At 39.6% G+C, this 23,221-nt stretch overlaps 1 protein-coding gene across 1 annotated transcript in view; it reads left to right on the plus strand.

The window, feature by feature from the left end:
- Positions 1–23,221, plus strand: part of ABCA1 (ATP binding cassette subfamily A member 1) — a 160,278-nt gene that overhangs the window by 85,802 nt on the left and 51,255 nt on the right. Inside the window, 6 exon segments of the mRNA XM_020995438.2 lie at positions 8,184–8,424; positions 9,635–9,774; positions 12,230–12,346; positions 18,690–18,887; positions 21,594–21,799; positions 21,917–22,093. Coding sequence (XP_020851097.1) covers positions 8,184–8,424; positions 9,635–9,774; positions 12,230–12,346; positions 18,690–18,887; positions 21,594–21,799; positions 21,917–22,093 — 1,079 coding nt within the window.

Here is a 23,221-nt window from a genome sequence, read left to right on the forward strand (position 1 = left end):
TGATGTGGCAGAAACTCTTAAACTGAGCCACACACATATTTTCTTGGCAGCTGCTTCCTTGTACCTTGCAGACTGCTGCCCCATTCCGGTGCAAGCAAGGGCTTTGGGCTCTTCATGGCAGGGTAATCAAAGCACCCTTGGCCACTTGACCAGTTACTTATTGTCTGATTTACTCTTTTCCTTGGGACAAATGGGGAAGAAAAGAAGCAATTGGCTTATTTATCTTACCAGCCACTGGAAAGAAGGCTACTTTGTTTTTGTAGGATTTTTCATTTATTTTGTACAATGCTCCAAAGCCACCCTTCATGGTTCTTCTTAAGTTGCTTAAAATATCTTTTCCAATATTGAAGTGCGTGTGTGTGTGTGTGTGTGTGTGTGTGTGTGTGTTACTTGTGGCATGCAAAAATTCTTCCATCTTTGGTACAGAGAAAGCTGGTGGTGTGGTGGATAGAGTTCGGGGTTTGGAATACTGAAAGACCTGAGTTCAGTGTGGCCTCAGGCACTTACTAGCTCTATGACCCTGGGCAAGTCACTGAATGTCTGTTAGCTTCAGTTTCCTGAGGTGCTGTAAAATGGAGATAATAACAGCACCTGCTCCTTAGGGGGTTTTGTGAGGATCAAATAAGATAATATTTGTAAAAGCACCCAGCACAGTGCCTGGCATCTATATAGTAGATACTATAGCAATGCTTAATCCTTTCCCTACCCTTCCCTTTGACAAACCTGTGATGTCATTGGTGTGGAAACCTTTTGACATAATTTTTCACAGAGGACTTAACCCAATATGCTGGGACCCTTCCTCTTACTCTTTCAGAGTTGTCTGCATGTTATTTTTCCTTTTTGTCACATGGCTGGCCTGCCACTCCTGGTCATACATGTCCATGTCAAACTCTCCGTTTAGCACACCAGACATTTCAATGGATTGTTTCTCTAGTCCTGAGTCCTATCTACAGGACACCTAGAGGGTGTGGATTTCTTGTGAAAGTGGAATGTTGGTATTAAAGCCAAGATTTCCCTCACATCTTAGCCTGGGCTATTTGTTAAAAACTGGCTGCTGTAAAACCTTGCAGGACCCCCTTAATTTGCTCTGCTAGGTTTTCTGATCTGTATCAGATACTGCCTTCTTTTTTCTCCTCAAACATAATAGGAGAAAAACTAATATTTTTAAAGTGGAAAAAAAACCAAACAAACCGTGTACCAAAAAAAAAAACCAGCTTGTGTCTTTTCCTATGATGCTGTTACTAGGTGTCATTTGGGCATGGATGTTTGAGTAATTGTTTCAGTAGTGGTGGTGGGGTCATCTGTTGTTTGCTTATCAGCATGTCTGAGATAGCCAGATAGAGTTAAGAATATAGCCAGGGAATAGAATAAACCCAATTTGCTCTCATAAGGGATTAAAGTAGTGAGTTTGTATTCTCATAAGTGTGACACTATGTATCTGAGCTAATTGCACATTATGTTTCTTAAAATAAAGGTTTCTGGCCACTAATTTTGTTTCATTACAATTATGTGAATGAATGAGCTGGGATTGACTTTCTGTAGTCACAGAAATAGTGCCTCATGAGAAATACTTAATTGTGGTAGTACGAAAAATCTAGAGGTTTCTAAACTGTGAAATTATGGGAGGGCTATAGTTAATGGTTTTACCTGTACCTAAACTGCATTCCATATTCATTAGTATAGCTACTATTCAATGGAGTGGAAGGGAAAGATCATTCTTTTTTTTTTTTTTGGCCTTTTGGTGAGGCAGTGGGATTAAGTGACTTGCCCAGGGTCATGCAATAAGTGTCAGAGGCCAGATTTGAACTCAAGTCCTCCTGACTCCAAGGCTGCAGCTCTATCTACTTTGCCACCCAGCTGCCCCAAAAGATCATTCTTGAATACCTTTCCCAGTCCTTCTTAATCTTAGTGCCTTCCCTTTTAGACAGTTTATCCTGTACGTATTTTGTTTGTACATAGTTGTTTATGGGTTTTCTCTCTACTAGACTGTGAGCTTCTTGAGAGCCAGGAACTATTTTTTGCCCTTTTTAAAAAATATATGTCTCTCTAGCACTTTATATGTGCTTGGCACATGGTAGGAGGTTAATGAATGCTAGTTGATTAACTCACTAAACGTTCCATTTAGCATGATAAAATGCACATTTTCCTAGAGGTCCTTTTTTTTTTTTACTGTGATGTTTCCAGTTGTTATAATAGTGTATGAAAAATACAAAAACATAGGAATGCAGTTCGGAAAGAGTTTGTTTTAGAAAGTTTTTAAAGTAGCCCATGACATTGATGCTGATTATGTTTATTCTAAATAGATTTTTAGTGCACCATTTGCATCATTGTAAAGGAGAGGTATACTCTGGTCCTTTGGATTGCATTGGGAGGTGATTGGGGATTTCCATTGATCAAATAATGCTTCTGATGAGATATCTTGTCCCTTGAAGTGAAACAACTACATGCAGTAAAGTTATGTCATGACATAACTCTATGTGTCCACTTCTCTTCATTTGTGTCCAAATACTTTTACCGTCTCTAATTTTGTAATGAGATTCTCTTAGTCTGTAAATAAATATCATCATAGCAATACCATACAATCTTATTTGCATCTTGTCAGATCTCATTTGTGATCTTGTCAGGGAGGAGATTTGGGTGGGCTAAGCCAAGACAGAACCAGTGCTAATAGAGACATCAAGGTTCTGGACAGCAAGGGGCTTGGAAGCCGGTGCTTATGGGGAAGGATAGTGTAGATATCTACATGTGCATCTCATGCTGTGCATGAGGTCCAGAGGCAGGTGAGAATTCTATGTAGTTGGGGGATTCCATGTGGGCAACTTGGCCCTAAGTTTGGGAGGACACGTCATGGAGGGTATTCCCAAATAAGGAGAAAGAGCCAAACATCGGAGAAATCAGTCAAAAGAAGTCATAAACCCAGATTAGGAATATGCGGACCACTAGGGCAGAAATCAGAGTATATAAAGACTGAGCAGCAGGGTTTCCGATTTTAGGCATGGACAGACTGGGCTATGGTGTTCAGGAATTGAGTCATGGAGAGAATGGGGAACTGGTGGTGGAACCTGGGTACAGAATCAGTAGTTGGTACAGGTTTGGAGATCAAGTCAGTCAACATTTATTAAGCACTTACTTTGTGCCAGGTGCTGTCCTAAGCAGTGGACTAGAACATGAATGACTTTGATACTGAGGTGTTATGACTTGGATCAAAACTGATATCAGAGTTTGGGTTGGACTGAATCCAAACTTTGGGTGGAACTGTGAGCTGCAGAAATTCCATTTGATTGGAGGAAGAAATTGGCAGAAAAAGGTCATCCCAGAGCCTCTTGCAGCAGAGCCAGTCATATTCCCCATCTTGGGGATGAGTCTTCTCACCCTCTTCCAAACTTTTTCAAGTCTTTTGTTTCAGTGGCTCTCTAGTCACTCTAGGATTAAATACAAACTGCTTTTGGGAGCATTTAAAACCCTTCCTGCCTTTCCAGGCTTACTGTAGGTTCTTCCTTTTCACATACTATACGTGTCAGACTGTTTGAACTGGACATGCTACTACTGTTCCTTGCATTTGACATTCCACTGCCCATCTTTCTGTCTTTGTACAGGCTACCTCCTAGCCTTGGTATGCACTCCCCTCTCACCCCTAGCTTCACTTCACAGCTTAGCTCACATGGTCATGATACATGAAGACTTTTCTGATTTCCATGATGTGTGAATGTCTTTCCCCCCCAAAGTCCCTTGAATTTATATCATATGTGGTCTGTGGCTGCTTCTATGTGTACATATTGTTTCCCTCAATGCAATGTGAGTTCTTTTATGGTAGGGAATGTTTTCTTTTTGTCTTTGTATTAGAAGCTTCTAGCCCATTGCCTGGTCCATAGTAGGCATTTAATAAATGCGTTTTGATTGATACTAGGAAAAAATGCCTTTGATATGAAAAATACTACCTAACCTGTGTAACCGCTCCTCTCACGTTCACCTCTTATTCCATTTTCTAAGGAATAAAGCATAGTAATGGCAGAGATTGTTCCAATAGAGAGGATTAGGAAATGTAGATTCTGGAGCCTAGAATCTTTGACTAAATCCAAACTTCATAGAATAAATCCCCTTAATAAAAAGATTTGTTCTGTAAAACTTGGACTCAGTCAAAAGACCACACATTAAGGACCTAGAAGGCCACATATGGCCTCAAGGCCTCAGGTTTCCCACTCCTGTATCTAGGCCCATCTCATATATGACTATGGGAGTCTAGACAGCTCATTCTATTTTCCACAGCCTTTAGTGTACTCATGTGTCCCAGCGACAGCATGTTAAACTATGTCTACAGATAAAGTTTGGTTTCAGTGGGGAAAAATTAATATTAAAAAATGTTGTTGTTTAGTTAAACCTTTGTGGCTAAATTTGCATATATTCTGTAGAGCATTGTTATCTAGTGGTATGTATATCTTTGTTATATCAGAGGAGTTGGAGTAATTGTCATTTGGGGTTCACTCTTCAAAGACTCTCTGCTAATGTCCTTTTCTAGTCCTGGCATGGAGGTCACCCTGGTTGCTCAAAGGCTATGATGTCAAAAGAGCATAAGCTGGAAAGCATCCCAGTCTAGACCTGGTGATAAATATCTGCTTCTTTTCTAGGAATCAGCTTAACTAAGTTCAAAAGTGGTCATCTATATTCAGCCACTTAATTAGTCAAGCATATCTTCAAAGCACTCTGTGCTAGCCACTGTAGATACAAAGACAGAAATGAAACAGTCCCTTATGTCAAAGAACATGCTTTTTAGTGGGGGAGATAAAATGTACAAATATAGGTATAAGCAAAATATCTTGAGAAGTACAATGTCCCCTCCCCTGGGCAGTCCCTCCATTTTGCACTCAGACTTGTGCATTGGGTCTCCAGAAGGAGGCTGCTTCTTCCAGTTTTAAGGAAAAATAACCCTGTGAAACTATATTTCTATAACTGTAGCTTGAAGCCCCCAAGAGTGTGTTTCCCATGAACGATCAGGCAGTAGACATGATTAGCTCTTAGCAAAAGTATTTACTAAGATTGAGGTAGGAACTAGATCTGTTGTTTCTTTGGTATAGGAAATTCCTCGGTGAGTCATTCCTTCTTTCAGTGGAGGTCAGCACTTTCTCTGCAATTTATAATACAGAGTTGCCTAGAGCACTGAGAGATTAAGTGGTCTGCCCAGGGTGACACAGCCGGTATGTTTTAGAGGGAAGACTTGAAGCCAAATCTTACTGGTTTTGATGCTGGCTCTCATTTACTAAGATGGCATAGAAGAGACAGAAATTCGGGGCCTAGAAGTCCTTTCTTTCCTCATGAAGTTCTCATGTAGCCAGGGCTACTCTTAAGTCATCTCTTATCTTCTTCCGAAGGTCATTTTCCTTGAAGCCTTCTCCAACCTCAGGTGACTATGTCTGTGTATCGGTGTCTGACTACAGTGTATTTCTGCAATGCTTTCGATTGGTTGAGTAGCTTCCTTTCAAAGATTACACAGATGATGGAATGGAGGGAAGAGAAAAGAGTAAGTCTCTCTTCCCCACCTGCAGGGTCACATTCTGTGTAGCACCAGGTGTGCAATGTCTCTAGATCCCTCAGGTTGGGGCCAGGTTGTAAAGAACTTTAATGGTAAAACAAAGGTATTTACAATAGTTTATCAAGGTAATAGGGAGCCATTGTAGTTTATTGAATGGAGGGGGTGATCATTTCAGTGACTATGTGGAGAATTGGGGAGAAGGGGAGACTTTAGGTAAAGAGATGAATTAGGAGGCTATTGTAATAATTCAAGTGAGAAGTAATGAGGGCCTGAATCAGGATAGTGGCTGTGTGAGTGGAGAAAAGTGGGGCAGGTAGAGTATTCAACCTTTGTTGCATTGAGGAGTTTTTTTCAGCTTTAGCATCTCAAAAACCATCTACTAAATATGGGTTGGATGGAAGGGGTATCCATATCCATACTGATGAAATACCAGATTCTTGAAATATTGGAAGATTTCCAATAGAAGTAAGGGAATACATGCCCTTATGTGAGATAGATCAAAATTCATTATTTTGGTATTTTAAAAGGTCTGTTATTCACTGTTGTGGGAACTTTCCTACTGATGCACTTTGTAAGCCCTCTGTCCCTTAAGAGATACTTTTATAAGTTGCTGTGTTAAAAAAAAAAAGTTATTACCCACAGGCCAACCTGATGATGAACCTTTCTGAGGTAAGATGTTAATCCATTACAGGGTTTGTATTTTGTAGTTTTATGGTAGGTAGGGTAGATGCAAGAGCTTGTGCTAGACTGACAGTAGCCTTCAAGAACACTTGTTCTGATGTGAGATTGGAATTGGACTTCAGTGGAGGGGAATAGGTTGTAGGATCAACAAAACAGTTGTGCAATTGCAGTGTGTCTAAGGAAGACCCCACTGGGACCGAGACCTGGTGATTTGGAATCTTAATGATATCCTTATTTTAATAGAGCTTTGCAGCTAAAAGCAACTTTCTTTCTGTTCTGACTTTCTTTCTTAGTGGGAAGAAATTGGCAGCATCAATGTAAAGAAATTGTGAGAAATATAGTGATTTATTAATGATGGTGAAATGTTTGAAAATACAAAGTGCTATATAAATATTTAATAGTTATAATAATAATAATCATAATGGCACTTGGGCCAGTAATTCCATGAGGAGCCAAACTACATTTGTATTATAAGATGATGTCTAGAGTTAGGAACTAAATAGCCAAGTAAGGATATATTGAAGAGTAGCATTAGCATAAATTAATATTCAATGAGTAGCTTCAGTTTCCCTGGCACTTAAAGTGATAGGTATTTCATAGAAGATTGGATCAAAATGGCCTTTATTCTCAAAAGCATGAACTTTGAGTCTTCATAGTCCTAGTAGAAGATAAATGATATTATCCTATAATGATTTCAAAATTATTCTAATTGTTCAGCATAATTTCTAATTTAGCTTCCCCCTCTCTTTCCTTGCTGAATTCCTCCCTGTCCTTTAATACACAACCTAAATGTTGTCTCTGCATAAAACCTTCCCTGATTCCCTTGATTGGTAACAAACTTCCTTGCCAGATGCCATATCATTCTATTATAATGTTTTATTATATCCTAATCCACTCATCATTTCTGTGCCAGTATCTTATCCCTTAAATGGAGGGCAGAGACCATGTTTTCTGTCAGTTTTGTAGGTCTTAACAATGTTTTGCATAGAGACTGATTAATAATGTTTGTTATTATATGGTGTATAGTTAGTTATAGGCCTAAGGAGAAAAGGGATTATACAGTTATGAAAACTTAACCCACATCATACACATAGCAGGAAAAGCAGCATGGCCTGGTGGATAGAGAACCAACCTCAGAGTCAGCAAGGACTGGATACTGCCTGTGTGACCCCTGGGCAAGTCACTTGACTTCTTAGTCAATGATTAGGCAACTTTTTAAGATTAAAAATTACAGAACAGTTGCTGATCTGCATGGCTACAGGGAGTTTTCTAGGTCAATGAGGTCATAGGTCTTGTCTAAAAAATATGTCATCTTTGCTTTTTCCTACTCTATCTTTTGCTCCACTGGAGTTCTATGTGCTTCACTGTGGCTTGGAGGTGACCTTATGTTTTCTAAGGCTATGCCAGTAATATACAGGCACTGGTCAGCTTGTCCTACCAGTCTATAAAGACTTTGTGGAGGAGCCTGGTGATAGAGTGTATGTCCGAGGACCATCTTGTTTAAGTTTGGCTTATCACTTCACTGGCCTTAGGGTAATGAATTGTTTTGGCCATAGCAACTTTCTAAGACCTTCTGCTAGTCATAGAGAAGTGGTGATTTATATTATCAGAGGAAATACCCATGGTTGTTGTCCTTCATTCTCAAAGAGAACCAAAATGACATCACTATGCTAGAGGCAAGTTATAGTAGTGAGTGTGTCTGACTGTGGCTGAGTGGAGCTCGGAATGCACTAACACAGGTCAGGCCCAGATAGTCCATGTGAACATTTGGGGCGGATTCTGCAAACCAACCATGAACTTAAAAAAGTTATTAGTTACAGCCAGCCAGTGTATTTCTGAAACATAGTTTTGAAGTGAAAAGTTTTTGTATGTCCCAACAGAGAAATAAGACTTCTTTTTTTGTCTGACCCTTTTTTCCTTTCACCCTTTTGTTGCCTTCCCTGTCCATCCCTTCTCCTCTCCATGCCTATGACAGTTATCTAGCATGAAGAGCTGGAGGGACATGAGACAAGAGGTGATGTTTCTGACCAACGTGAACAGTAGCAGTTCCTCCACCCAGATCTACCAGGCAGTGTCTCGAATTGTCTGTGGCCACCCTGAAGGTGGGGGACTGAAGATCAAATCCCTGAATTGGTATGAGGACAACAACTACAAAGCCCTGTTTGGAGGAAATAACACCGAAGAGGAGGTGACGAACTTCTATGATAATTCTACAAGTAAGTACCTGGGACTCAAGCCCAGTCTCTTCTTTCCTTGAATCAATCTCCTCCCGCAGTCATCGTGAAGAGGCTGAATCCTCTCTTTTCTGAGCAGCAGAGGGGGGATGGAAGGTGATTATTGTCAGTGGCTGTTATTCCCATCAAGGGCAAGTTATTCTATCAGATCTTGTGAAAGACATCTTGATGGTCAAAGACTGAGTGTGTGTTCTGTGATAAGATGAACGATTCACCATTCACTTTTTGGTTCTTCACTGACAAGGAAGTGTTAAATACTCTTGCAACTTCATATCCATTAGCCTCGTCTTTGTGGTTTGCTATGGGTGTACACCTTTTGTTTAGTGAAACAGTGTGGAGCCAGTGTTACCATTTTAGACAGTGGTATACTTTTTTCATTGACAACATGTTGCAGCTGTTCCTTTCTCCCATTTCCCAAACACAAGTATGTATTTTCATCCATGGTCAGATAGCTTTTTGTGGTCTGATGTAATGTAAGATTTTTTTTTTCTAAAGTGAAACACCAACAGCTTGGATATCTGCAGGTTGCTTCACGGTGCTGAAGTTTTTGTTTCATGGGAGGTTTATGAGATAGCGCCCTTACCTCTTCCTTAGTCTTCATGGCTACTCTAGATGTATTCCACTTTATATAACAATCTGAAGTTTGGTTAGGGTAATCAATAAGGTAGGGGGTCTTGAAAGCTGTGTGTAAACACAATGTTTATGAATTATGTCATTTGGTGGAGAAGAAAGTTCACTATTTAAATGAATTTTTTTTTCTTTTGTTAAATTGAGGAATTCCTTTGTACAGCGAATAAATCCCTCAGCTCTTGTAATTTGGATTCTTGTGTATTGAATATTGTTAGAAATCTTTATGTGTGTGATGTGAAAAGAATTAAGGAGACCAATTCAGTGGTTCTCTCTCCAGAAACAGAAGTTTTGGGTTAGCTTAAGTGTTCCAGGTCAAATGTAGCCCACAGGTAGGCCTCTTCTGTTTTAGTGGCGACAATGTAAACCTCAAAAGGGCAGTGTGAGTATAGAATTGTTTTGTGCTTGTGAACAGTTTAAGAAAAGTTTTAAACCTTCACGTTTTTCCACATCTTAAGTATATACGCTTGTGTAAGACACATGTCAGTCTTTGTCATTTATAATGAGGCAGAAGTACTATTTTTTTGTGTGTCTATGTTGACTGGATCCTTATCTTCTCTCATAGCTCCTTATTGCAATGATTTGATGAAGAATTTGGAATCTAGTCCTCTTTCCCGAATTATCTGGAAGGCTCTAAAGCCTCTGCTTGTTGGAAAGATCCTGTACACCCCTGACACCCCAGCCACAAGAACAGTTATGTCTGAGGTAAGTGGTAGATAGAGGCTTCTAACTGATTTCTATACTTAAGAATTCCCCAAATCCTATGATGATGAGGAATATAATTACCGTAAGTCAGAAAAAAAAAGAATGTATGTTCTCTTATAAAGCACACTGCATTTGGAGCCAGAAAATTGGGTTCAAATTGGGCATTTGTCATTTGCCACCTCTTTGAGGTAAAAGAAGTCATTTTGGGGACTTTGGTTTCCTCATCTGCACATTGATGGAATTGGGTTACATCGTCCCTAAAGTTCCTTCCAGCTTTAAATCCTCTGCTTTGCTGTCTGGAAATGTGCTAAGAAAGGGACGAAGTGTGGCGTCCTTGATTTCAAAAGTGGTTCTGAACTTTTCACAGACTAATGATGATGTTTGTGTCAATTCAGAAAGTCAGATGATGCTTAGACTGGATTCTAATATATGAATACACTTTACTTTGTGTATAATTTTTAAAAACTCCACCAAGTGCTTCTGTGCCTTATTTAAAAAGAATAACTTTGTGATGTCCTTTTTTGAAAGTTAGTGTATTTCTTCTTCTAATTTGTGGCTTACACCAAGGTAAAGGTTGTGTCTATGTATGTACGTGTGTGTAAATGTATGTATGTAATTCTGCTGTTAATGGACAATCTTGGTGTCGTTTAACCCATAGATGGTCTAAGTTGCATTCTGCCCCGTAGCTAGTTTGAACAAGCTATGTCTTAAGATTTTAGTGTATTGGAAAAAATACTGAACTTGGAGTGAGGAGTTTCAGTCCTAGCTCTAGCACGTGCCAGCTGTGTGCCTGTTGGTAAATTACTTCCTTTCTGAGTCTCAGTTTCCTTACCTGTAAAATGGATGAGTTAAGGAGAAATAGCATGATGTAATGGATTAAGAGCTGGCATTAGAGCCAGGATAGTTAGGTGGTGCCATAGTGCACAGAGCCCTGGACCTAGCCAGAGTCAGAAAAACTCATCTTCTCCGGTTCAAATCTGGCCTCAGACATTTAGTAGCTGTGTGACTCTGGGCAAGTCACTTAACCCTGTTTGTCCCAGTTTCCTCATCTGTAAAATGAGCTGGAGAAGGAAATGGCAAACCACTATAATATCTTTACCAAGAAAACCCCAAATGGGGTCATTGAGTTGGACACAACTGAAAATGACTAAACTTAGAGGCAGGAGACCTGAATTCAAGTTCCACATCTGCCCACGTGCTGTCTGTGTCACATTGAGCAAGTCATTTAACTTCTCAATGCTCCTATACAACTCTCTGAAACTCTTTAAGTTGGAGAAAAGCTGCTGATCTGTATTGATCAAGGGTGTGCCCTGCTTAAAGTCCTAAACTGATCAAATCACAGGTCTTGACAAAAAAACAAACAAACAAAAACAACAGCAAAAAAAACCGTATCAGCTTCAAGCGTTGTTGACTCATCACTACCATCATCATCCTCTTCATCCTCATCATTGTTGCTTTTATTATACAGGGTGTCCCAAAAATATTAGTGTTGTTACTAGCTTTATGCTAGTGAATAAATGCATATTTATAAATATATGCTAGTACTGAGAGGCATCATGTTACAATGGAAAGTGCATTGGTTTTAGAATTGTAGGACCTAGTTGAAATCCTGACTGCTGTTTCCTACTTGTGTTATCTTTGGATGAGATATTTAACCCCTGCGGGACTCCTCTGTGGTCCCTTCTAGGTTCTAACCTATGATCCATAATCATTTGATTGCCCTAAATTAATTTAGAATAACAGCTCACTAAGGGTCCTTCAGTAAAATGATTCCATCTAGGGAGTGGAGATAAAGCTATATATGTTCCTACTCCATTTTTGTAAGAACTGTTGCCTTAAAAGGCTTCTCTGCTCTCTGAGAGTGTGTCTATAAAGATCACTGGGTCTTCCCTGAGGCTCCTTGGAGAATAGTGTCTTTCAGAGGTGGAATGTGGCTGAGCCTGACCATGTTACCCTTTCTTCCTTCATTTCTGTGGAGCAGTAGAGCTTGTTGGCTTTAGAACAAACCCTCTACCTATCTATAGCCAGCATTTATGTAGTATATTAAAGTTAGCAAATTGCGTTCCATATATTATCTCATTTGATCCCTTAAGTTTTGGAAAATTTATCTTCACAAAGCAGATCTTGAGCATAGCAGTGAATTGTTTGGTGGTATTTTGTTCCTTTTTCCTAGATAGGTTCCCCCCTCCCCCCAGTTTCTCCTTCCATTGGTAGTACCAAATTATTCTCGTGTTCAGCAATACGTCCCTTCATTAGCAGGGCTGGGCTTCTCCTGGAATTGTAGCATAACTTTGGTCAAAATCCATTGCAGCTGGGCACAGTTTGGATGTGAAATGTTTGTGTAGTTCATGTGATGACACTCTCTCTCTCTCTCTCTCTCTCTCTCTCTCTCTCTCTCTCTCTCTCTCTCTCTCTCTCTCTCTCTCTCTTCTCTTCTTACCGCTCCCTGCCCTAGGTGAATAGAACCTTTCAGAACCTGGGTGTATTCCATGACCTGAAAGGGATGTGGGAAGAGATCAGCCCCCAAATCTGGGCATTCATGGAAAACAGCCAGGAAATGGATCTCATCCGGGTGAGTCCCCTGCCCCTACACTTAACTAACTTTGTATTTGCCAAAGCTGAGTGAGGGGCATAATTCCCAGAAGTGATCCGAACAAGTTCTTATCTTGAATTTCATCAACAACACTGCAGTACTGGGCTTTTCTCAAACAGCAGGGCTGTTGACCATCATCAGACCAAGGAGCCCTGGCCCTGGCAACAATGATGTATTGCTTGTACAGCCCCAACATTTCTTGTATAGATAGACAAGGATATATCTATAGAAGAGGCACAATGGGCTGGTGGTTAGGGTAAGGAATGGGCTTTCATAAAGCCCTGGTCCTTTCAATAATATTTCTTGTCCCATATTGACTAATGATTTCAGCAGATGATTTAGAGGTTATTTGCTTAGCTTCTGCATGCTGCAGGAGCGCCTGGATATACGAAAGTAGAAAAAATGGAAAACATACATAAAACACACTCTTCATATAGGAGCCATTTTAAAATCTTCTCCTGAGGCACAATGAAAGTCAAGAGGGCCTTGGGCAGTCTGTAGATAATAGCATCCATAACTCTATTTTCATGCATTGTGAAAAGGATAAATGTTTTAGAGACAATTGAATTTAAAATTGTGGCAGCTTTGTAAGTACTGAATGTCTCCCTCAATTTTAGTGGAGTGCTATTTAATCACATTATCCTCTGACATGCCCTGTGTCGGAGCATCATTAGCCACTGTTTTCTCTTGACAAAATGGGTGAGAGCTATTTCTGTCTTCTCTGTTTCCACCAATAGCCAGAATACAATTCTGTGAGTCCTCTTTTCCCTTTAAATGGTTACTGTTTGAAGGGAAGAATAAGGATGGAAACATGAACACCTCAGACATTCTGCGTAATTTGAGATTGTCAGGTTAGGTCCTGTATTCCTAATGCGTCCACCCCAGTCTTATACATAATGGCTAGCATTTATTTAGTGCTTTAAGGTTTGCAAAGTGCTATTAGCTCACTTGATCTTCACAACGCTGTAGTGGAATAGGTACTATTATTATCCCAGTTTCACAGATGAGGAAAGGAAAGATGAGAAAGAAGAGAGATTTTAAGGGACTTGCCCAGGATCACATAGACGGTAAGCATCTGAGGAGTTGAACTCGGGTTTCCCAAAAGGTCTACCACCCTTTCCACAATGATGATACTTAGAGAAAGCTCGAAGAAAGATCTCTGAGTGCTTTTCCAGCTCCCAGTCTGTGAGCCTATGATCCTATAGACCTTGGATTCAAATTTTGCCTGATCTCTCTGAGCCTCAGTGTTCTGATCTGAAAAATAGGGAATATATGGAAAGTGCTTTGTAACCTGAAACTACATAGATGTGTACTTTGTTATTGTCATTAGTGTTATTAATATTGGAGTTCTGGATGTTACAACAGGCCCTTTGTAGTCTTCCCTCCCTCCCTATTACTTGTCTCTTGTCTGACATTGGCTTTTGCCTACTCTTATGCTGTTATGTAACACAGAATCATCTGATTGGCTGTAGCCAAAGAGTTTTAATCATGATAATAATTGATAAGAGTAATATATTTATACAGCACTTTAAGGTTTGCAAAGCCCTTAATATAGATGATATCATCTGAGCCTCACAACCCTGTGGAATAGGTGCTATTATTTCATTTTGTAGGTGAGGAGACTGAGGCTGGGTGTAAACCCAGGGCTTTTTGACTCCCAAGTCCAGGACCCTATCCCTGTCTATCCTTCCTCTGGGTTCTGCTTAGACAGGCCTTCTAAGGTCCCTTCCAGCTCTACATCTGTGATCTTAGGATCCTATTTTGTCCCTTCATGACCCATTCTGCCTTCCTTGGTATTCACTCTGCCTCTGGTACACTGTCATTCTGCTTCCTTCTTGCTGGTGCTCACCTGGTGCAGAGGAACATCCTTTGACTTATTGTAGTAGGATGGAAGGTCCCAGATGCTGCAGGCTCAGGGTGCCTCCAGATAGCTGTGGTCAGACTTGAAAATAATTCCCTCTTTTCCTGACAGGTGTCCCTGCAGACCCCGAGATACCTCTTCCAATTCCCATTCACTGTAGCAGCAAAGCCAACCCTTGGCCCACAGAGGCTACTTGTGGCTGTTAAAACACTCTAAGCTCAGGGCAGGGCATTAAGTGGCCCAGGAGGGGGAAACTGAACTTTGTCACACTACCCATAAATGTGGTTTGAAATCTTTGTAAAGCACTTTGTAAACCTTAAAGTGTCATAGAAATGCTAGTTATTGTTGTTACTATTATTATTATACTTTGTGCTGTGAAATGCTATCTAGGAGACTTGTTGCTAGATGTTAATCCATCTTCCTTCCACTTCAGCCAGATTCTTTGTTGTTGCCACACCTGGCCTCATAGGATATTTCGCCCAGTAGGTGTAACCTGTGTAAGGGCAGTCTGGTTTCTGTTTCAGTTATTGATCAGAGTCCTGACACAGTGGAAAGAGCATGGAACTTGCAGTCTGTCAAAAGGATTCTTGTTCTGGCTTTGACACTTTTTGTGTGCCTTTGACCCTAAAACTCAGTTTTTTCACTTGTAAAATGGGGAAAATAATAATTTCATTACCCACCTCACAAGGTTATTGTGAGAAAAATCACCTTGTGAACCTTAAAGTACTACAAAAATGTGAATTATTAAGATTTTTTATTATTTACTCTTATAGGTATGCCTCTCTTTAATACCATTAGGTGTGTGTTTTGAGAAGTTGCATGTGAAGCACATTTTAATACATCGATCTCTGTTTTTCAATTGCCTGGCATTGTTATTTCAGAGTCATTCAGCTTTATTTCTGATTGAATGTCAATTGACAGTGGCGCCTAACACTCTGTTCCTTCTTCTCTCTGTCAAGTAATCAAATCTTTAAGTGCATAGGGAAACTAATGTTTAGATGAATTCTTTTGTAGAGGAAAGACTCCTTCTATAATGTGAAAAATCACCCTTCCATTGTAAGTTTATCTCCTTGGTAAATTTAGAAGGGGTTTGACCAAGTGTTAATGAGTCTTATAATAAACAAGGAGAGGTGATTTTTCATATTTAAAGAAATATTTTCTAAAGGAAACTTAGTGGATTAGATAAATCTTTTTACCAAGTGGGTACATGGGTTTTATTAGGGAGGGTAGGATAGACTTAAATGATACAGTGGTACCATGGCACAAGTCAAGTCAAGGAAGTCAGCACAGATCATTGGAGCATAAGAAGATTGATGAGAATCCAGGGTTAGACAGGATAGAACTAACTCCCTTGGCTACAGGCAATCAGGTCAGCATGGGTTAGGCCAGAAAATACACACGTCCTTGTTAGCAGTCAATCCACTAGCATTGTGGTCCCTTTTACATGCACAGAGACACATGTATGTGTACGTGTTTATACGTTTGCCCATGGTCACCCAGAGTGTATGTGTCAGAGGTAGGATTGGAATTAGGTCTTCCTGACTGAAGCCTGGTTCTGTGTACATTATGCCCCACTTTGTGGGGAGAGAGAGAGAGAGAGAGAGAGAGAGAGAGAGAGAGAGAGAGAGAGAGAGAGAGAGAGAGAGAGAGAGAGAGAGAGAGAGAGCGCGAGAGTGACAGCTAGCCAGCCAGCCCCAGAGAGTTAGGAAGACTTGAATTAAATTCATGCCTGGAACTTGGACTTAAACTGTTTGTGTGTCCCCTCCCTGGGCAAGTCCCTTAACCAGTGTGCCAGGCATTGAGAGGTTAAGTCACTCTTAAGTTAACCTTAAGTTAAGGTTAAACTCTCTAAGACTGTTAAGTTGAAGGTAGTGGCTAGTTTGCTTTATCGTAGACCTTGACCTCTTCTTCATGCCCCGTCTCTGTGCCCTAACCCCTCCCTGCCCCCTACGCACACTAAATCAGTGCCGAACCCCAAATTGTAGTAGATCTGTTCTTTTCCTGATAGATCTTATGTGACCCTATAGGAACTGCCATTCCTTTAACAACCATTCTTCTTGGCTTTGTGCTATATAACACTCAGCCCTAATGTTTTAATCACTTTGGTTTTATAAGGTCTTTTTTTCTTAGGATTAACTTTCCTTCCTTCCCCAATACATCTTTAATTTTTTTTTTCTTTCTAGCTTCTCCCTCAGAAACTTAAACAAGCCTGCCATCTGGTGGGGGCAGTGGTCTCAGTTGTTAGAGTTGGTGATAATTTTCTGGACACTGGGTTCTTTCAAAGTAGGGCAGGGACTGTGGGTCAAGTTTACCTACCCCTTAAAAAAAAATAACTGGTATGTAAGTAGTAAGGAGAACAATTACAAATCATATTTATGTGTGCTTTAAGGTTTACAAAACAAACTTCCTTTAAAAAGCAAATGTTAGAGAGGTGATGAATTCAAGGTACAGAAAGAGACCTACATGTTGAACAGGGGCAGTTATAGAGATTTTTTTGCTTGATTATGCATATCTAATACAAGGGTGGTATTTTTCTTTTTTTCAACTTGAGGGGAGGCAGAGTAGAGCTAGCAGTGAGGTTACTAAAATTTTTAAAAAGCAAGAAAAAGGATCATTGAAGTTTTTTTTAAGTGTATAAAAGAGAATGGAATAAAGGTCAGATATAAACAGACAAATATGATAGCTTTGAAAATAACATATTGACTTTATTATATACTTAAAAAGAAAAGCAAGCTGTTTAAAATATTGATTTAAACCATAATCTTTTTCTGTTGTACTTTGTATATGGAAATGGGCATCATATTTGGTGTTGGTTAAATTCAGAATAAAAAAGAAAGAACTATTACCCTTACTGATTCATGTCTGCCTTCCCTTCTGAATATATACAGTTCTGCCTTCACTGAAGCTACCATTTTCCCATCTGTAAAATAGGGATGATAATGTTTGTACTATCTCTTTCATGTTGTACTTTGCAAAACGTAAAGCATCGTAGAAATGTGAGCTGTCATTATCACGGCTGTCTTTATTGAAGTAATTGTATTATAGACACGAGAACTTTAAAGAGGGAAGTGAGGTACAGCAGAGAGAACACTTTGGTGATGACATTCAGTAAGTCAGGCCTGAGGCAGCCTGAGCCTTAGTTTCCTTATCTGTGACATAAGGATGCCCTCTGATGTCCCTTATGGATACAGATCACTGATTCTGAAAGCCTCCCCATCCTATACATTGTTCATGGAGGGTCTGTTTCCAAACCCCTTCTCATATCTATTCCTCAAGAGTTCAGAGGTTAAGATTCCTAAGATCTAAGCCTTATAGCTCCAGGACAGTGATTTACCGGGTTATACATTATTTTAAATAACGATTAGGGCAGCAAGTCGACTCTTTTATGTAAATTTGAGTCCTATTCTTGATTTGTTGGTAAGATCCAGTGTAGGCCTTAGTTGGGGCAAGTATAGATTCCCCAACCGCCTGCAAATCTTAGTACAATCAATCAGTTAATAAACATGTGTCAGGCACCTACTCTATGTGCTATAGGTGCTGTGTTAAGGGCTGGAGATGCAACAGAGGCAAAAAGACAGTTCCTGCCTTCAAGGAGCTTACAGTCTAATGGGGGAGATCACATGCAAACAAAAATATACAAAGCAAGCTTTAAACAGGATAAATATGAAGTAATTAATAGAAGGAAGGCACTAGAATTAAGAGGAGTTGGGGAAGGCTTCTAGTAAAAGATAGATTTTTAGTTGAAACTTAAGGAAGCCAGGGAAGTCAGTAGGCAGAGCCAAGGAGGGAAAAATGTTCCGGGCCTGGGGGATAACAGGGACACCTACCTGATTGGCTTTTTCCTTCTAACATGGCCCATTTGAGAATTCAAAAAGTGGGGAAGAGAGTTAAAGGAAGGCATTCTAGGGTTGTGGAAACAATGCTGTGATTGATCCTTGTCTTAAGTAATCACCCATTAGTGTGAAAGATTTGATGATTTGTTTTTGATAAGATAAATTCTCAAAAATTGCATTTACCTTTGATTTAAGGATGGGCCTTTACAAGGCTAATCTTAATTCACTTCTGGACTCCTAATGTTACCTGTGGGCACTTCAGATTCAACAAACCTTTATTCAGCACCTACTGTATGCAGAGTACTATCCTAGGTTTTGTGAGAGATGCAAAGTTTAAGAGGTTACTGCCCTTACAGAACATATAATCTAGTAGGGGAAAGCATTTTGTGATTCCTATAGTGTTCCATAAATATCTATTATTATCAGGTAGGTAGTACTTAGAAATGTCTGAGTAACATCAATAAAAAAAAAGCTTTTTAAATTCACTGTTATTCTACTTGCATTTTTAAAACATCATTATTTTCACCTTGGCCTAGTCATGAGAAACATCCCCTTCTTTTTTTCTTTGGTGAGTTACTCATTAGTCTAGACTTCATTATACTAATTGCACTTTCTTTTGGAATTCCAGACTCTGTTGGATAATAAAATCAGTGGCAATCTCTGGGGACAGCATTTGAATGACTTAAACTGGACAACTTCAGACATTGCAGCATTTTTAGCTAAGTACCCAGAAGATGTCCAGACAGCCAGTGGTCCAGTGTACACCTGGAGAGAGGCTTTTAATGAGACAAATTGGGCAATCCAGACCATAGCTCGATTCATGGAGGTAAGTTGATACGAACACAAGAAATACAGACTAAAAATGTGTTTTTTGAAAGTCTTTTCTTCTCACCTAGTATTTATTGTGACCCTACTGTGTGCAGAGAATTGTCATAAGGGCTGTGTTCCCTAGATGTGCTTCGGAGTCTTGACATAGTTAGGAACGTAAAGATATGAAACAATTAGAGAGTAACATTTGAGCTTATGCGTGAATGTGGTACAATTTAGTTGAAGTGCTGAGGAGTTCAGAGTCAGGCAGAGATGAGCATGGGGTAGGGCTAATTGGGCTGCTTAGAACTGAATCGTGAGAACCTTGCTTTTTCGTGTCTTCCTTTCTGTAAATGTCTCCTACTCTTGCGAGACAGGGAGCAGGTGAAGGTTCGCTGAGTTAGGAGGAGGATGCAATATAGAGGGAGCCTGTAAAATCATGGGGTGCTAGTTCCCAAGTATTGCTCCGTGATTCTTGTTTCAAAGCAATATATATGCTTGTGGAAAACAACTGTCTTATTTTCTTTATGAAAAGGAAAAGCTTTTAGGAAGTTAACATACACGTTGTCAAGAATGTTTGTTGGGGAAAGGGTACTACTGGTTCTTCCGTCTGAACAGCTCTTAGGGGCTAAATTAGTATTTCAGCAACAGCAAGAACATAGAAGAGACAGTGCCAAGCAAAGGACCCCATCAGAATCAAGGTCAGGTTACTGGGCCAGAATCTGGAACACGATCCAGGGGAAGCAGCAGAAGAAAGCAGGAATCAGGGTCGTACTACCAGATGGGTGTGAGATTTTGAGGAAAAAACAAGGCAGGAGATGAGGCAGAAGGGACAAAGGGTCCAAACAGAGAGAGAGAGAGAGCTTCATGGCCCATCACTAGCATATGGTCGAATACCTTGAGGCCTTAGGGGCCAGGTGCAGCTGGTTCTCTTCTTCCTTCACTAAATTGAGACAGAAAGTCAACCTAGATGATTTCACCATCTTAGTTTCCTGCTCGCTCTGATGTCACAGGCTTAATGGCTGTTTTCAAGGTTCACTTTTAGATGCTTAATCTTGACAATGCTCTACCATTGTGTCACTCCATTCACATATAAGAGTGAGTGTGTGTGTGTGTGTGTGTGTGAGAGAGAGAGAGAGAGAGAGAGAGAGAGAGAGAGAGAGAGAGAGAGATACATTTCCTTCATTCCAATTAAAGATTTATTCCTGACTAAAATTGTACCAGTGATAATAATGAATAGACATATACAGGAAATGTACAAGTTCAGTGTAGTTATAGCTCATAAATAGGTCTATAACAAAGAGTGATCATCATTTTACTTCCTGAGCTTTGGATTTGAGAGTTTCAACAGAAAGCCAAAAAAATATACACACACACACACACACACACACACACACACACACACATATCTATATCTATATCTATATCTATCTCATTAATGAGACACACTAGGAATTTTTAGTTTTTTTCTCTTGTGAGTGGAAGGAGGAGGGTATATCATTGATCTTACATTCCTCAGCAAAAGAAACAGATACCTCTTAACCAAAAGTAAAATTACCCCCCCATCATTCTTAAATTATAAAAGCTAGGATAATACAAATGTATATGTACGTGTGTATATAAACACATACATATTTATAGATAGTCTATATATACAGATGCATATTTATATGCATGTGTTTATATACATATAATAGCTATACATACATATAAACATTTATATCTGTGTATAGGATATATATGTATGTATGTATGTGTACACACACACATATCTCCTTACTTGTGTTCTTGCTGCTATATGTGATCTTATCCAACTAAAATTATTTAATTAATACTAAAAAAAACCTTTATTCTTTCTCCTAAGTTCAGGTAGTTTCAGGCCAGAAGAAAAATCCTAAATTACATTGTTTCACAGTCTCACCTAATTCTAGTGTTTTCATTCTTGACTAATGAATCTTTCAATATAGTTGTCTTTTTAAACCGGGAAGGATATGTTATATAGTGTTTTATTCTTTGTCAATGGAACATTTATGAGGTTAACAGGTCTTTGTGAGGAGAAACAAAGATTTAGATGGTAGTAATAAAAAAGATGAATACTAGAAATTTCAATCAGATAAGCAATTTCAATGTAAGACCACTCTTCTGGACTGGTAGGATGATTGGCCATTGATCTATAAAGTATTCTATCAAACCTTAGGAAATTGTAAGAAAACTTACATTAAATCTAATGAAAGACAAATTTAGATCTTCCTTCCTTCTTTCCTCCTTCCTTCCTTCCTTCCTTCCTTCCTTCCTTCCTTCCTTCCTTCCTTCCTTCCTTCCTTCCTTTCCCTTTCTCCTTCCCTCCCTCCCTCCCTTCCTTCCTTTCTATATTTCAATTTTGTGCCTCTGCTAGAGACCATTAAATTTTTAAAAGTTCTTTGTAACTCAGATTAGCTATAAGACTAGAAAGGAAAACAACATACATTTATTATTTTAACTTATTCCTTGAAAAACAAAGAAACTCACCTTTTCCCCACCTTAAATGTGTTTGTTAAAAACAAAATTATTTCCCTTTGCATGCTAGAAAGCTCATCTGGAGGGAATGAAGGATAGTCCCCAAATATTTCTGACCTTGCTGAGAACAAAATAAACACCGCCCGGTACTTTAATACCTGTGTTTGATGTGCCCAGTTTTCTATCGTTCCAAGAGCTAAGCTCCTAATGGAAGCTATCCCTTATTCAGTGTGTCAACCTGGACAAACTTGAGCCAATACCTACAGAAGTTCGACTGATCAACAAATCCATGGAATTACTGGATGAAAGGAAGTTCTGGGCTGGCATAGTGTTCACCGGCATTGCTCCTGATAGTATTGAGCTGCCTCACCACGTCAAATACAAGATTCGGATGGATATTGACAATGTAGAAAGGACAAACAAGATCAAGGATGCGTAAGCTTTTGCTTTCAAAATTCCAAACCAGACTGGGGGTGGGAGGAGTGGGGGAATATTCATATTGTCTGGGTCTGAGAAGTTTTGTTGACACCCCTCCCCCCCCTTTGGTTCCAGGTACTGGGACCCTGGTCCTCGTGCTGATCCCTTTGAAGACTTGCGCTATGTCTGGGGAGGCTTTGCCTACTTACAGGATGTGGTGGAGCAGGCGATTATCCGGACACTGACAGGCTCTGAAGAGAGCACTGGCATCTATGTGCAGCAGATGCCTTATCCTTGTTATGTAGATGATATGTAAGTTGTTCCTATATTGTCTTCTAGAATCCAAAGCCTAACCTTTGTGTGGTCTAGAAAATAGCCATGGTCTTATCTGTCCAATGAAAGAAAAAAAATACTATTAGAGGAGTTAGCAAAGGATGCTGCTAGTTTCCTTTTCATATCTGCTTGCAAAAGCATTTAATTGGGGGAGAGGGAGGAAGAAGGCCCATGAGTTTACTGGGACACAGCCTACATATGTTTTCTTCCATTTGGTCCAGCTGCTCAACACATAACACACATTCACCCAAACCAATCATCTCCCATCCTTCCTCCTCACTCAAAAGCTAGCAAAGAGGGGTGAGGAAATTCATAACACCATAGCACATTAAGACAATCTTTGCAGTTCTCCCAAATCGCATGACAAAACACAGAAAGGCAAACTGCCTAGACTTGTCTGAACTGGTTTAAACTTGGGCCCAGTTTGCAAACCAAAGTTCTAAACAAACAAAACAAAACTGAATGAAGCCTTTTATTCTCCTTTTGTTTTTAGTCCTTGGATTCTAGAGAGTCACTCTGTAGCAAATGCAACTTTAAATGTTAATTATGTGTTTTTGATTTCATGAAAGGGGAGGCCTGCATTCAGGTGCTGTTATTTACCAAGTAATTAACATTTAAGTGACTGAAAAAAGTAAATATGTCTTCCAGAGAGTTTAATTAACTGTTCCAGATAGTGGCCCAATTAATTTTTTGTTGTTGTTTTATTTCCAATGCATAGTAATATTCTTATTTTCTGTTGCCAAATTTGTGTGTGTGTATGTGTATTTGTGTGCATATGTGTATCAGAATTAGCCAGGGGCTTGCCTTATCTTGGCATTATTAGCTTTCTGCTTTGATTTCAACATAATACTTACCAGGACATCTAGGTCACCCCTGAAAGCATCTATTTTCTCCTTCAGAAAAAAGACTGAAAGAACTTTTTTAAAAGGCCCTTAAGACAGGGCATAAAAACAAAAGCATGTTCTCCCGGCCATTTTTAGCAGTGCCACTCTGATGTTCTGATAAACAAAAAACAGCATATCAGTTAAACCTCAAAAAATCATAGACTACTTACTCATTTGGATTTTGTGAAGATTTGGAAAAGGAGTGTTTGAAGTTTACTTTTAC

Source organism: Phascolarctos cinereus, unplaced genomic scaffold, assembly GCF_003287225.1.
Source record: "Phascolarctos cinereus isolate Bilbo 61053 unplaced genomic scaffold, phaCin_HiC Scaffold_4;HRSCAF=312, whole genome shotgun sequence".
NCBI classification, from domain to species: Eukaryota; Metazoa; Chordata; class Mammalia; order Diprotodontia; family Phascolarctidae; genus Phascolarctos; species Phascolarctos cinereus.